This window comes from Pollicipes pollicipes, unplaced genomic scaffold (assembly GCF_011947565.3).
Source record: "Pollicipes pollicipes isolate AB1234 unplaced genomic scaffold, Ppol_2.1 Scaffold_4295;HRSCAF=5057_pilon_pilon_pilon, whole genome shotgun sequence".
In the NCBI taxonomy this organism is placed as follows: domain Eukaryota; kingdom Metazoa; phylum Arthropoda; class Thecostraca; order Pollicipedomorpha; family Pollicipedidae; genus Pollicipes; species Pollicipes pollicipes.
Window position 1 is genome coordinate 12,554,979 of NW_023596461.1, and position 14,421 is coordinate 12,569,399.

General features: G+C 61.4%; 1 protein-coding gene across 1 annotated transcript in view; it reads right to left on the bottom strand.

Annotated features, from left to right (window-relative positions):
• Positions 1–14,417, bottom strand: part of LOC119097171 (protein tiptop) — a 70,966-nt gene extending 56,549 nt beyond the window's left edge. Inside the window, exon 1 of the mRNA XM_037220229.1 lies at positions 14,166–14,417. Within this exon, the coding sequence (XP_037076124.1) occupies positions 14,166–14,205 (40 nt within the window). The 5' untranslated portion in view covers positions 14,206–14,417. The remainder of the gene's footprint in view (positions 1–14,165) is intronic.
• Between the last annotated feature and the right edge of the window lie 4 nt (positions 14,418–14,421).

A 14,421-nucleotide genomic window follows, 5' to 3' on the forward strand; every position in this document is an offset into this window, starting at 1 on the left:
CCGCACCGCTCGCTCCGTCTTCCCTCACAATGCGTCCGATCCATAAATCCGTTTCAAGGCCGGTGCTAATCCAGTCTTCTGTCATCCTGTCCTGTAGACGGTGTCATTCAGCTGTCATACGAATCAATCAGTGACGTCAGCGCGTCACGTGACGGCGTGGCGGACGTGTCCGGGCGGGGGCCCGTCGGCCGCGCCAAGGCGCCCTGTCAGCCGGCGGCCGGGCGGCCGGCTCGCTCCGCCAGCTGCCCAGCCGCCCGGCACGGCACGACGAGGCCCAGCTGCGCCCGGCCCGGCCACCCCTCCCGGCGGCCAGCGGACCGGCGCCGGCAGAGACGAGACGAGCTGGGGCAGCGCAGGGCAGCCGAAACTGCCACCGTCGCAGCGGGTGTGGAGAAGAGTCCCGCGGGGGAGACAAGTCGTGCACAGAACACAAGTCATGTGCAGGAGACAAGTTGTGTGCAGGAGACACGTCGCGCAGAGGAGACAAATCGCGCAGAGGAAAGAAGAGACAGGTCGCGTACAGGAGACAAGTCACGTGGACGAGAAGGAGACTCCGAGGCTGAGGAAGAGTCACTGACATGAACAGGCTCATCCGACCACTGAGGGTCGGCTCGGACTCAGGAGATCGGAGCCGGTGCCGGAGCCAGCTGCGCTTGCGGCCGGGAACGGAGCACAGCAACCGAACCAGAGCTCCGAGTCAGAGCTGCAGCAGAGGCGTTCGATGCCGTGACAGACGCGGGGCACGATCCGAGGCCTTCACCACAAACCGTCAACGCTGCAGCCTCCACACGACGCCTGTCGCCGCTGACAGGCCGGCGAGAAGTCGGTCAGGAGTCAGTCACGAGCCGGCTAGGAGACGGTCGAGAGCCGACCAGGAGCCGACCAGGAGTCGGTCGAGAGCCGACCGGGAGCCGACCAGGAGCCGCCCGGGAGCCGGGTGCGGAGGTCGGGTCGCTCCGCCGGAGGTCGGCGTGTCCGGCGAGGGCGCGCCTTGTCGCTCTGAGTGACAGCACCGGCACGACAAGGCTGACAGACGGACAGAGACGGACGGCTCCATATGGACAAAGGCCCACAGCGGCCGGCTCGGGTAACGGCCAGCCGCCGACAAAACCGCGCCGATCCTATCGCCGGCCGGGTTTTCTACGGCGTCGGGGAGCCCGATATAATTCACGCCCGTGTCCCAGCGATTACGGCCGCGGACTTTGCGGGCCGGCTTTGCGTCATCAGGCGGCGGCGGCGGCGGCGCGTGCTGACAGCAGAGTTCGGACGTTGGTCGGCGGTCCGCTCTCGGTGCCGCCGCGCTGTCGTGCACGCGGAGCCGGCCCGGCCGGCGGCCGGGCGGCGCTGACGCGTCAATCAGCCGTCAGCGCGGCGCGCGGCGTGACGCGGCGCGGCGCGGCCGCCAGCGCCGCCCGCCAGGACTGGCCAGTCATCACCGCGCCTTATTCAGAGCGCGCCCGTCACGTGGGCCGCGGCTGGCCGGGGCGCGCCGGCCGGCCGCGGTGCCCGGCTGCACGCGGCTGTGCTCGCGCCCATTAGACGCCATCAAAGGGTTCACACTCGGCTGACGCCGTCGTCTGTGATTCATGCCGAGAAAGCGGCTCACGTGACGCGCTGTTCCGGCGCCTGACGCGGCCCCGGGCCGTGTCTTGCAGCCGCTGGTGCGCGCCGCGGCCCGCGCCCAAACGCCAACGGATCCGAGGATCCCCGGACGGGGGGAGGGGGTACGGGCGCCACCTGTCGTCAAGAGCCGGGCTCGATTCGATCACTCGTCGGCGGGGCGGGCAAAGCGTTCGCCGGTACGACACCGTGCAGCCGTCCCGCCTAGAGTGGCCCCATCTCGTCCGCGACACGGCCGACCACGCCACGGACAAGGTGTCCCCCTTTGCAGGCACGAGATCGCAGCTGATGAAAAGCCTCCCCCCCCCACAGCCCACTCCTCCGTCGCTATGTGGTGCTTCGCCGTCATCTTAGTGGAACAAATGATCCGCTAATAGTCGGCACATCAGCTGCTTGGAAAGCATAATTAGTTGTTAGCAGGCGTCCGTCAGGGGGCCTCTTGCCAACCCAAACATTGCAACACGCCGCGCTATAGCCAAGCATTGCTATGCAATGCACTGCCGCGAATCGCTGTCCGTCATGTTAACACTGGAGACAGGAAAAGTGCATAGAGAAGCAATTTCCACGCTAATTGGTCATGGCTTTCACCCATCACCGAACTGACAAAGTGACAAGATGATTCAATGAGCTCCACTTTGCAGCGTTCAAGTATGGGAACGGCACCCTAGCTAGGTCAAAAACATCATCTCATAAACTGGGCGCAGCGGAAGGGCTGACGGGGAGTTTTGCAGGCGGCGGCGCGTCACGCGCGTCACCATGGCAACGGCCGCCAGCTGACCGGCGCGGGCCGCGCACCGCTCGTGCATCTGGGCGCGCATTCAATGACCCGGCAGTCAGCCGACCGCTGATTTATCGCCCTTTTTATGTCCCGCATCATCAGAACGGACGACTTTCCGCCACGATTATCATAGCGTCACGATTTACCATTCACGCCGCGCGAGACAGACGGTGCCGCGCGCGCGGCCGGCTCGCCGCCTGCCGGGCGTCGCAGTCATCGCCTCCGCGCCGCCGGCCGCCCGGTAGGCTGCGCCGCGGCGCTGGAGACTGCAACGCCTCATGCGGCGGGACGGCGCGCCGCGGGCGGCGGTGGCGGCGTTTGCGACGCGTCGCGAGCGCGTACCGACGCGATGCGACGGCCGCGGGCGCGGGTGGGGCGGGCTCCGGGCGGCGGGGCCGCGCGCGCCCGCAGGCTCATTTCAAAGGAGCTTTGATCGCCCACCATCAAACAGCAGCGCCCATTGATCTGGCGTGTCTCCCAGGTGTGAGGCCACGGCCCGGCCAGCTGATGGGGCACGCCGCTGATTATTGTTTGTAGTTTTGCTATCAATTATAGTCGTCCTCAGTTGTTCCACTGGCCCATCGATTAAATCCGCCGTTGCCTCATTAATCTGGGCATTTACAAACAACAGTAAAGCGGCCCACTAGACGTCTATGCGCGAGGCTGCGGCGCTGATTGATGCCGCTGGCCTGCTTTTGTCAGCCCGGTGGCCGCGGCGTCTGGGCCGCGGGTGAGATGACCCACCACCGCTAATCCAGCGTCGGTCCGACCGGCGCCCCGCACGCGCGCCGCCAAACACCAGGTGACGCCTGACAAGCCGCAAATCCGGCGGCGACTGACACCATTCTGATTGCGGCCGGCGCACTCCAAAATGGCGGCCAAGGAGGAGTTGTCGGAGGGGGGCCGCTGGCGGAATGCCTCCCACCCCCCGCGGTCCCCCGGCCGGGGCGGTCCGCCATCGCCGCCGCGAAATCCATCACCGGCCGGCCGGCGCAGCGGAATCGATCATTTATTTTATGCCTATCGGGAAAATTACCGGCCTCTTTGAAGGCGGTGTCGTCCGCGAAGACAAAACACCGACAGGGGCGGCGGCGCAGTCCGCGGTGTGGGAGGCGCGCGCGACCATTACAGATTGCGCTGCGGTCGTTATGGCCCGGCGGCTGATCGGGTGCGGTCGCGCCGCTGACCGGGCTCGGTCGCGCCGCTCGCCGGGGCCGGTCGCGCCGCTGGCCGCCACATCCGTCCCTGACTCGGACGTGACACGGCGAGTTACGGCCCGCCCGGCCACCAGCTCCCCTCGGAGTGAAGTTTGGCGAGCTCTTGTTCACGAGTCTCAAGACAATTTGCCATAAATTGTGACACTTCAGGCCTCCAGCCGACAAAAACAGACCTTGCCCTGGAATGCCTCCTCAAAGGGACTTGGGTGGCAGGCCTGTGACATATATTCTGAGTGCGGTCAAAGCCGGTGAAATGTGACGTTACTGGCAGACCGGCTAAACCACGAATCGATAACGCCAGGCTTTGTTCACGCCTTTATTTGGGCCGGTTGCGCGCCCAAAACTGGGTCTATATATCCCGTCCGTTATATGCAGCGTCTTTCAGGGTCTGAAACATTCTCTCCCAACGACAAAAGTCCCTAACTCAGCAGGCCGTTCAGTGCCGAGGCGCCCGTGGAGGACCGCCGGCGTGATCCACAACTACGCATGCGGAAACTTTACCGCGCACCGAGCGGGCTCAAGCGACGTTCTCCCCGCGGCGCCGTCTTGGATCCCTGCGCGGGGCGTCGCGTCCTGCCGACGCGCTGCAGCACGGAGACGCAGTGGGTGACGCGGAGCGGCAGGTACGCCGCGCCCGCTCCGACTCTGCCGTCACGTCGCCGCCGCTGTCCCGGGAGACACCTGGCCCAGCGACCGGCGCCCAGTCACCGCGCTGTTTGCAGGTTCGCGCGCAAACACGGCTCTCGCGAGAGCGCGCGTTTTTCGGCGGGCAGAGAGTGGCGTCTGCGCAGTCAGCGGCCGCTGGCCGGCGCGCGGTAATAAAGGGGGAGCCGGCGGCCGCGTCCCATCAATCGCCGAACGGGCCGCGCTGTCGCGGCGAGGGGCGCGGGGGACGGGGGTCAGCTCGACCCATCTGGGGACGCCGCCGCGACGTTGATTAATGATCATCCAGATTCTTTGTTGATAGGCCATTCTGGTGCGGGCGCGCGCGGCGCGGCGGCCGTGTGGGAGCGGGCGGGCGGGCGGCCGCATACCTGGCCGGGTGCAGCGCGGCGGCCGGCGCGGCTCGGTGAGTTATGGCCGGCCGGTGCGCCGGGCCGCCGCCGGCGGCGCCGCTGACGGATGGCCGCCGGCAGCTGAGGCACCCCGGCCGCCGCCCCGTCACTCATGGCGGGGCTGAGCCGAGCTGAGCCGAGCCGAGCCGAGCCGCGCAGGCGGCGGTGTGGCGGAACGAGCGCCGCTCACGGCCACATGGCTCCCGCCCGGCAGGACGGGCGGGTCCGCGACGCCCTCCTCGGCGGCCGGACGCTGAGTGGACTCGCCGCGCGCCACAGCCGACGCCCCCCGTTTGCCGCCGGCTTCGTCCAATCCCGGACACCCCAAACTCCTTGCCAGCGGCGCCCAGCCCTGGCGGCTCCCTCTCCAGATGCCGCAGATCACTGTCACCAACTGCGTTCGTCGCCCGCCAGACCGCCTCTCTCCTGGTGGGAGCCCACATCTTCATTCCGCGCGGACCTGGCCGCGCTGAAGCCGCGGCATTCGCTGCTGCCCTTCCTCCCTCCCTACCGCGTCGGGAGCCTCCAGGCGCCGGCCGCCATCACTCGCGCGGCCTTTCTGTTCCGTCGGCCGACCCATACGGGCGCCAGCCTATTTATCCGCGCATAAACGTCGCGTCCATCGTTAAGCCACCGTCTGGCAGAACTAACAAATGTAGTAAAGCGGCGCGGTAAATTCGCCGCCGTCAGATGCTCCGGCCAGATAGCACCTGCCAATTACACCGGAGCGGCCGGCCGACCGCGGCGGACAGCTCGCGCCGCGGCCTGCAGCGCGACCCCGGCTCGGCGACGCCCGCTGACGCCGACGGCCTCCGGAGCGTGCCGCCCGCTGCAGTGGCCCCGCTCCGTAGCAGCCGTCGGCGCCGCCCGCGCGCGGCAGCGGCGGCGCGGCGCTCAGACGGAAGGTCGCGCCGCCGACCTGGTGACGTCACGAGCGGCCCCGCGCGGTCTTTGGGAGCAGCAGCGCAGACTCACGCTCCTGTCAATTCCGAGGGCAGACTGACGTAGGTACGACGTTGTTTATCCACGTGTGGGCATGCGTCGCCTCTTCTGTTGAGCCGCACATCTGCAGGCTTGCAGGTCACAAACGAAATCGTAGATGCGTCCGCGCTCAATGGAGGGCGAGAGTGGTCCTTAGATCAACGCCACGCGTTTCCAAAAAAAAAGTTCCTCCTGAACTGATCCTCTGAGGGGCACCATCCGGCTCGCCGCGACCACCTCACAAATTCCAGCAGAAGCCCCTTCACACTCCTGAACCGTCAGCAGAACCCGAGCGCCGGCGGCGGAGTGGGGCGGGGCGGGGCGACCGGGCATCGCCGCTGCGGCGCGCAGTCACAACACCATCAGCGGAGGCGGCGGCTGCGCTCTGCCCGCCGGCGTCCAAGGTCAGGGGTCACACGCGCCCGGGGCGGCGGCAGCGCACTGCCCGCCGGCGGCCGAGGTCAGGGGGTCACGCGCGGCGCCCGCGGCGGCGTGTTTACCCTGCGGCGGGGCGGCGCCGCGCCGGCGGCCGTCGTCGCGGCGCGGGAGGTCGCGCCGGGAAAAGGCGGCGTTGTCATTCAGGCAATCACAAATAAACGCGCCGCGATTAATGACGCAGTGACAGCGCGGCGTCGCTCGCCGGGGTGTCGTCGAATCCGACATTTGACGTCATTTGGCTTGATTTGTGATTCTTGGCTGTCATTGTCAGATGAGTTACCGTCCTGGGAAAGGGGGAGCGTTTGTGTCAGGCGGATAAGTCAGTCGGGGAGCCGGCGCCGTTGTCGCGCGAAAGCGCTGTCGCACGGACGCCGCCGCGTCAACCGGCCAACGCGCCAAAACGGCCCATTTGTCATACACTTCTGCTGCATTCTGAGCCTTATTCAGATCTTGATGAACACCATTTTTTACGTCGAGAAGAGTTCGCACGTGATGGACGGCCCGTCCGCGCGCCCCGTTCTCCGGCCGTCGCTGTGGAAAGCGCGCGAGAAAAACGGCGCCGTTTTGGGAGGAATTTGGTCCATTTCTGAGTGGCCGGCTGTCGCCGATAATTCACGACCGTCCCAATCTACCGTCCATTGTGTCTTTTCAGCTGCGGATTGACGTGACATTAGTGCCTGGACCGCGGTCGCGTCCGCCATTGCTCGACGTACCTGCGGGAGGCCGCACATAATGGCCAGGCTTGATCTATGCCCATGAGCGGCAATAATTCAGCCTACAGATCTATATTCCCTTTGTCCTGCGCGCCATTAACACGATTTATGACAAGGGGTTATGACAATTTATGCTTGGGGAGAAAAACTCCATGGAGCGAATTAATTATTTCAGACGATAATTCAGATAGTTTGTCCGTTGCATGCAGACGAGCCGACTTTTAATTGGGGATGCCGGAGTGAAAAACAAAGCGTCACTAGTTGGCCGATCGCTGGACAGATGGCGCAGTCTGCGTCGGAGACCGCCTCTCTTATCGAGCCCGGTGGTGTGACAAGGTGATGGATGGCGGGGTGCTGCCTGTCCGTCGGCGTCGTCGCCGACGCGCCGGTGCCGACGGTAGAGGCGTCGGCCGCCGCCCGCGCGCGTCGATCGTGCCAGTCCCCCTCCCCCCGGCCGCCACCGGGTGGCGGCGGCGTCACATGTGTGACACCACACCGCACCGGCTGCGGCGTGGTCGGTCGCTCGCCCCCCGGCCGCCGCCCGTCTCCTGTGATGTCACTTTCCGTGTCGCTCCGTCACCAGCGCCGCATCTTTCATCGGAGTTACTTCGCCTGCCGTCGGATTCATTGCGGCGTGAATTTGCATCTCAAACATCAGCATAATCCAAAATTATAAGGCCGACTGGGCTCACGAAGGACTCGCCCCTCGAGTCGCTTCGTCGTCGTCGGTTACCACAAGAGTGGGGGGGGGGGGGGGGGGGGGCTGGAGGCGGGACGGGAGAGCTCTTCCGCTCTCGGCGGCAGGGCCCCGCCGGCGTCGGCGGCCACTACCAGGCACGTCACGAGGCCGTTTGGCCCGCGGCCGTCGCTAATCGTCCGTTGCGACGCGGCCGCCGGCCGGCCGGGCTCTTCTGCGGCACAAACGGCGCGTCGTGCGCGCCGCTCAGGTGCGTCGCGGCCGGCCCACGTGCGCCGCGGCCGGCGCGGGATGCGTCCTTGGGGAGCGGCCGTTCACATGACACCAAGCTGATTGATTAGCCCACATGCACAAAGCCAGCAAACAGGGATGATTGACGCGAGGTGATCGAACGTCGCCGGGCGAGTCCACCGGCGTCGCGCGGGGGAGGCCGCCGGCGGGTGCGCCGCGTCGCTCTGATGGGGAGGGGGTCAGTGTCACCCGAGGCCGGCGGCGCCGACTGCGTCGCGGCGCGCCGTGATTGATGTGGTCGCCGGGGGTCAGCCAGGGGCCGACGCGCGCGAGCCAGATGGTCCATCAAGGGCCGCCGCCGCCGCCCGCCCCGACCCACCGTGAAACAGCCGAAACGAGCGTGCCCGCCGCCGACGAGGTGTTCCATTTCGTCGCTATCAATCTTGGACGGGCCGGCGAAGCAGCACGGCTCCGTCGCTGCCGGCGCTCCATCGGCACGCACGCCGCCCTTCCGTCGAACATCCGAGGAGGGGAGGGCGACGGCAGCCGACCGGCGGCGGCGGTGGCGACGCGCGGACGCCTTCTAATGACCGGCGCCCTTCTGAGAGGCCGACACGTCTCCATCAAAGTGACCCGCCCCGGCCGGCGCCCTAAACGCAGCCGAATCAACAATAAAAACATAAAACGCGGCATTTACGGCGCGGCCTGCGCCTGATGCGGTGACCGCACCGGTGACCAGTGATGACCCAGGCCATGATTTATCACCGGGGCGGCGTGTTTGAAGTTATTTACGCGCTTAAGACATCGATGGGGCCGCCGTAATTTGCAGGTAGAGAGATGTTAATGGCGTGCCCGGGCCGGAGACGACGCACCCTCGACGCTATGAGTGATGACAATCCCTTTGTTTTTTGGCGGTCGAGACGGACCACTCCAGGCGGCTACGCGTCCAATCAGAGGCGAGGCCACGCGCAGCAGCGGAGTGATTTGTGCGCACGGCCACGGCGCCCGGTTCATTCGCGCAGCTAACAAGGCGGCGCGGCGGGCGCGCGCGCTGCGGGCGTGGTGGCGCGCGGCCGCCACCAGCACACCTCGGTCGCCGCCGCCGCCCGCGCATCCCCGGGAGTGCCGTCGCCGCCGCCGGCCGCGCCATTCCGGGCCTTTGAAGCGGAATTTCGGCCCGGTAAAGCGGCCTGAATGACCGTAAAGCTTCCCTGTTGCTGCGTTTATGAGCCGGCCGGCCTTATCAGTGGGCGTCGCCGCAGGTAAACAATGCCGGCGCCGTTGTGGCCGCACGCGCGCCGTCTGCTGGGGGCTGTGTGAGCTCTTCCCCCCCCCCCCCCCCCATCCCCGGTCAACGTGTGGCGGGCGGCTGCCCTGCCGGCGAGCGTGGACAACACCTGTTACACAGGCGTGCACCGCGGGGGAAATGACGCCGCGTGCCTCGCGGAGGAAACTGTCGACGGGCGCGCACGCGCGCAGGAACATTCCACAGATTGTCGCGCCATTCCACCGGCGCGCTCGAGATCTGCGGCCGCGTGCGCGGGCGGCGGACGGCGCGGCCCCACTCTCCCACGGGAGCCTCGGGCCGGACAGGCCACCGGGCGACGCCGGCTGCGCTCGCTGGCGAACAACGCCTCAGCGCGCGACGCGAGCCTCTCGAACCGGAGCAGAAATGTAGCGGACTGGTCGACCATTGTCCGCCGCCTCGTCCCTACAGGAATCCATCAGCGGCGCGGATTAGGCCCGAAGGCCGGGCCTCTTCACCCTTTTCGGACGTCGTCAATGCGGCGGCGGCGCGGCCGAATCCGATACGGCGCGTCGCGATCGCCCCGCGCGCGCCGCTTTTTCCGGGCGGTTTTCAATCAGCGCCAGCCAGGTATGAACGATTGAAGGCGACGGCGCCGCTCGAGTTACGGCTAGCGGCCGGTTCAGTGTCGGCCGGTTTGATGGCGGCAGACACCTCCTGATTGGACGCGGAAAAAGGGGTGACAGCGGCGGTCGCGTCGCGCCTGAGACCGAGCGGCGAGGCCGAGACTGTCCCGACAGGCGGAGCGCTGCGCCGCGATTGTCTCCGAATCGGATAAACTTGGAGCCCCGCCGCTAAAACCGGCGGTGTACGTAATTGACAGATGTTTCGTCTGGCGAGATTGATATTGTTTCGGAAATCTCCGCGGTGTTGAGACAGAACTTGCGGCGCGGTGATACTAGGGGTTGGGACAGTGTATAGAGAGCGCGATCATCGGCCTCCATGTGGCGGCAACATCCACAAGAGAGTGCAACGCCCGAACAGGACACAGCTAACACAAGACAGTGCACCCATCTGTAGTCTTGATTCAGGGTCCTCTCATCGGAAGTCCTGTTCGACCGCCGTTTGTCTTCCGGACCGTAGCAACACCATTCCTGCCTTTAAACAAGGTCAGCGCTGTTCGTCTGAGCGAAGTACATTCTTAATGTGAACTGAAGATGACAAACGGCGGCTCCTGCCAACAGCAGCGACAAGATTGTCCAGATAAAATAAGGTTTCAAAACGGCTCCTGTCTCAAGGAATCAAAAGGAGGTGGGACACAATTAGCAATTCGTCGCTTGATGAAGTAACGAAAACATGAACTCATCGCAAAAATATCGTAATCTACAGACAAAGTTGCAAGCGGGGAACTCATCTCACCATGGAATAAAGGCAATTTTGAGTTGACACCTTTAACAAATAATTTTCAACGCAAACCGCCGAAGAGCCTTGGAGAGCAATGAAAGATCAGACATTGAAAAAAGCTTCTTCCCTGTAGATCGAACAAGATATGTTCTAAGCTACGATTTGTCGAATCTGTCGATTTTTCGTATGTGATTCCAGAATCAGACACTTCTTTTAAGACAATGGACGCTGTCGCCTGCCTCGCTTGAAGTTCTTTCATCAAACGAAGGTCACATGTTGCCTTCGAAATTCCTGTCAGCATGCGGCATTTATGACGCACTGGCGCAGAGCGTGACAATTACGGTGCACGTTATTTTTGCACGGCATGCCCAATATTCGAAGAGCTCAACTTTTTCCCTTGGCTTTGCAATGGAAACGTCATGAGAGCATTACTGAGTTATGGGAAATACAGAAAAGGACAGAAGGTCACTCAACTAAGGCAACGAAACAAGGAAAACAAAGCATAAGCAGAAAAGCCAAGGAAACGAAAGCAGCAAACAAAGCTCGTGTGATCGTTTAAACTCATCGTGTTTCCACTACGTCATCCGTCATGTTTCTACGACTCTTGTTTTTGCCAAGTCGTATCGACCTGTTAAGCTTGATGCTAGCAGGTGGCGAACTTCCGTCCTAATATTATTAACTCTATCTTAGCCCATCTATGTGAACCAAGTTCAATTCTGCATCCTTATCCAGACACCCTTTTATTACGCCTCCCTGTCCGTGCACCGGTGCGACAATTGAAATGTCTCGAAGAACTAGCTGTCAGTACAGTTCAACTAGTACTTGAAGGGATTACGCCACTTTTCCTGTGCATGTTCACATTTCATAGCAGGTAGGTGCCACTAGAATACAATGAGGTGACGTACATCCTGTCATACACTCTGCCGCCGAGAGGGAGAAGAAGATCAAGTACCACACCACCTTGACGGATATATTTTTTTAGTCTGGAGCAATGAATGGGAACGAAGTCTTCAAAAACTGCTTAAACAACAACCTTTCAGCCTTCGTGGAGCCCGTGGTGCTACCATATGAATGTCACGACAGTACCAACCCAGGACTCGTTTAATGCATCTCGGATAACCCAAATACTGGTTCCTTCCTAGAGTTGGACAGCTAAGCTTAGAGGTAGGAAAGACTTGACCAATTAGTTCGCGCGTTTCTTTTAATTTGTGCTGTTGCATGTGACAGTAATATGAAAGAAGGAAAGCAGAAATCGGGAAAGGGTTTTTGGACAGCAAATTTATCTGTACATGCTGTTTTACTCGACGTTCTTATTTCTTCATAATTTACAAGAACTTTTTGGGTGGGGGAGGGGTTCGCTGTGAGGAAGAACTCCGCTACAGATTGGGGGAGAGAAGAGGAGCTCAGATGCAAAACGAGCCCAGCTGCAAGGTAGATGGTTCGAGTTCCCCTCCCCCTCCCCCATCTGAATACGTTGTTATGCCCCTGCATATGCATAAACAGTGCTATATAACAGTTTCTCAGCCTCAGGAAGGCAAGCAAATAGGAAACATGTCCGTTGCATAAGCTGAATAAGACCACCCAGTTGTGAACTGCCAGGGACCTGTTCTGCTCTGTCACCGAGCCCCCCCCCCCCCCCCCCCCTCTCTCCATTCTGAGGCCGAGCTCATGGCCTCATATCATGGATTCCTGAAATCCCCGCTCTTGTGCCCTTTCCCTGATAACCTGTGCCAATATTAGGCCTCGAAATAGGTCACTTTGCACAGGAAAATACCAATGAAGTGCCGCGTTGGTACAGTTTACTCTCCTAGGCACTTGCGTGGAGCGGTTCGCATGGACCAGAGGCAGCGTCACATACTTCTTCGACCAAGGGGAAAACAAGCCCCGGGGCCCCCTATTCGAGCTCCTATTTCGAAACGTTTCCTGCACCCCCTTAGGTGTAAGTAATTGAGTAAAGCGCCCTCCTATCCTTGTCTGGCAGCGATCTCTTTTAATCGGAGCCTCCTCTTGGGCTGCCAGGACTTCCTGCGTATTCATGGACCCGATGGTCCTGATGCATCTGATAGGGCCTCCTTTGGCTCACCTGAGGCCTCCTGGTGACCAGCAGGCCTGATTTGGACTATTCAGGGCCCTCTACGGGAAATATACTGTCTCCTGCCTGTTTTAAGGGCACTTATTTCGATTTGGTGAAACGTTCTCTTAGTCTTCCGGGCCCTCCTGTCGGTATGATAACTCCGAGGTTTGAATTGAAAAAAGGAGCGTCTGCGCCCCTGGTGTCGTCGCCTCTGCATGGATACATGTTGAAGGAGGTTTCATTAAAGCAACTATTAAGAGGGAGGAAGGTGTATATGTTTCCATCGAGGGACATCCAGCACCGCACATCATGGCACATAATGGTGTCAGCGATGAAGCATGAGCCAGTCAGCATAACCAGAGGAGATGCGCTACACTAGAACACTCGGCTACGCGGGTTAAGTGTTGCGCAGGACGATGACAGCCGTTTAATGCATGTGCGTGTGTGTGTGTCATTGGGGCTTTACGACGCACTCAGCTGCTGAGGCTATATGGCGTCGCCTACCTCTCGCCCTGGCAGGAAGGACTGGCACCGCGGGGAATCGAATCCCGTACCTCTGGTTCCCCAAACGCGTAGTGGTTAACGCAGACGCGTAACGCAGACGCGTGAACCACCACACTACCGGCACCCCCCGGTTAATGCATGCTTTAAGCTTCCTGCCCACGAGCTTCAGTGACAAGGCTAACGAGCGTGTGTGGTGATAGCCGTCCGCGGTCTGGTACCCGCCTAAAAAAGGTCGCGTTCAAGTGTGGTGGGCGCATGTCCGACCCAAGCTGATCGAGTTCGAGAGCTGATTGGAAAGTTCGGAGGCCGAATCGTTTAAGGTTTAAGAGTGAATTACCATGCTGTGTTTATCGCCACGAGCGCCGTTGAGGAGTCCAGTCCGAACTTCAGGTGGTTACGGTTTCCATGAAATGACGCAACGCGGTGCGGCACGACACTATTGCACATCGACTGCCTCTCAAAATAGGTCCCATTCGCGTTCACTGCGCCACACAAGTCCCCACCTTCGGATATAAGTCACCAACACTTAAACGTAATAACCTCCTTTTATTCGAAATCCATCACCATCTGGAGTTGCGGTCTATTTTTGGCTCGACGACTTTCCGCATCATAGGTAAAACCATCCAGCGATCTGCGCCAGCCGACGACGTCGGGTACATAACTAAATCCACGAAGCTGGAGTTTGCAATTATTTCTCAGTGTATAACGCTCGAGGGGCACATGAGCGAATGTCAAGATGGCGTTGGGAATGCACACAGAATGAATATGCATGTGTGATGACGGCGAGGATGGTCATAATCTACCTTACTTCCTTTTTTGAGCAGAGACGTTGACTGCTGGTTTGATCAAAGGGGGTTTAAAAACGTTCACAATATCGAACAACGTCATGTCGACTTCCGTGAGAGGCGCTTAATATGAATCGTTAACGACACCATTTTCAGCAAACACGCATGTCCGAAGATCTTGACTTCCGGTAAATAGGATGTTGCGAGTCAAGAAACGCGAGCAATGACGCACGAAATCCAGCTCCCAACCATTGCAAGAGCCACAAAAACGCATTTCAAAAATGTCGTTCTCGTGATTCTCAGTTGCAGCCACTAACACGTGGTCGGCGACACATTCGACCACCTGCAAAGCCAGCCCCTGGGCGCCAGGGCCGGTCGTCCGGAAATACCGCACGCGACACGACTATGAAGCCGGTACTCACATTGCATCCGTTTGGGGCAGTCCTGTTTTCGGCGAGGCATTTTCGGTCGGACCAGTCACCTGTCAGCCTTCACGGGGGTCTCACCGACTAATTTTGCATTGTTCGGTGTCCGCCTCGAATCGCCAACCTCTCCTGCACACTGCAACGGTCCGCTTTCGCCTAGATATGCGCCAAAATCGCTCCAGGAAGCCAATTTTGAGCCAGCGTCCCGTACGTGGTGCACCGCGAACCCCGCGCGCACACTCCCCGCCACTGC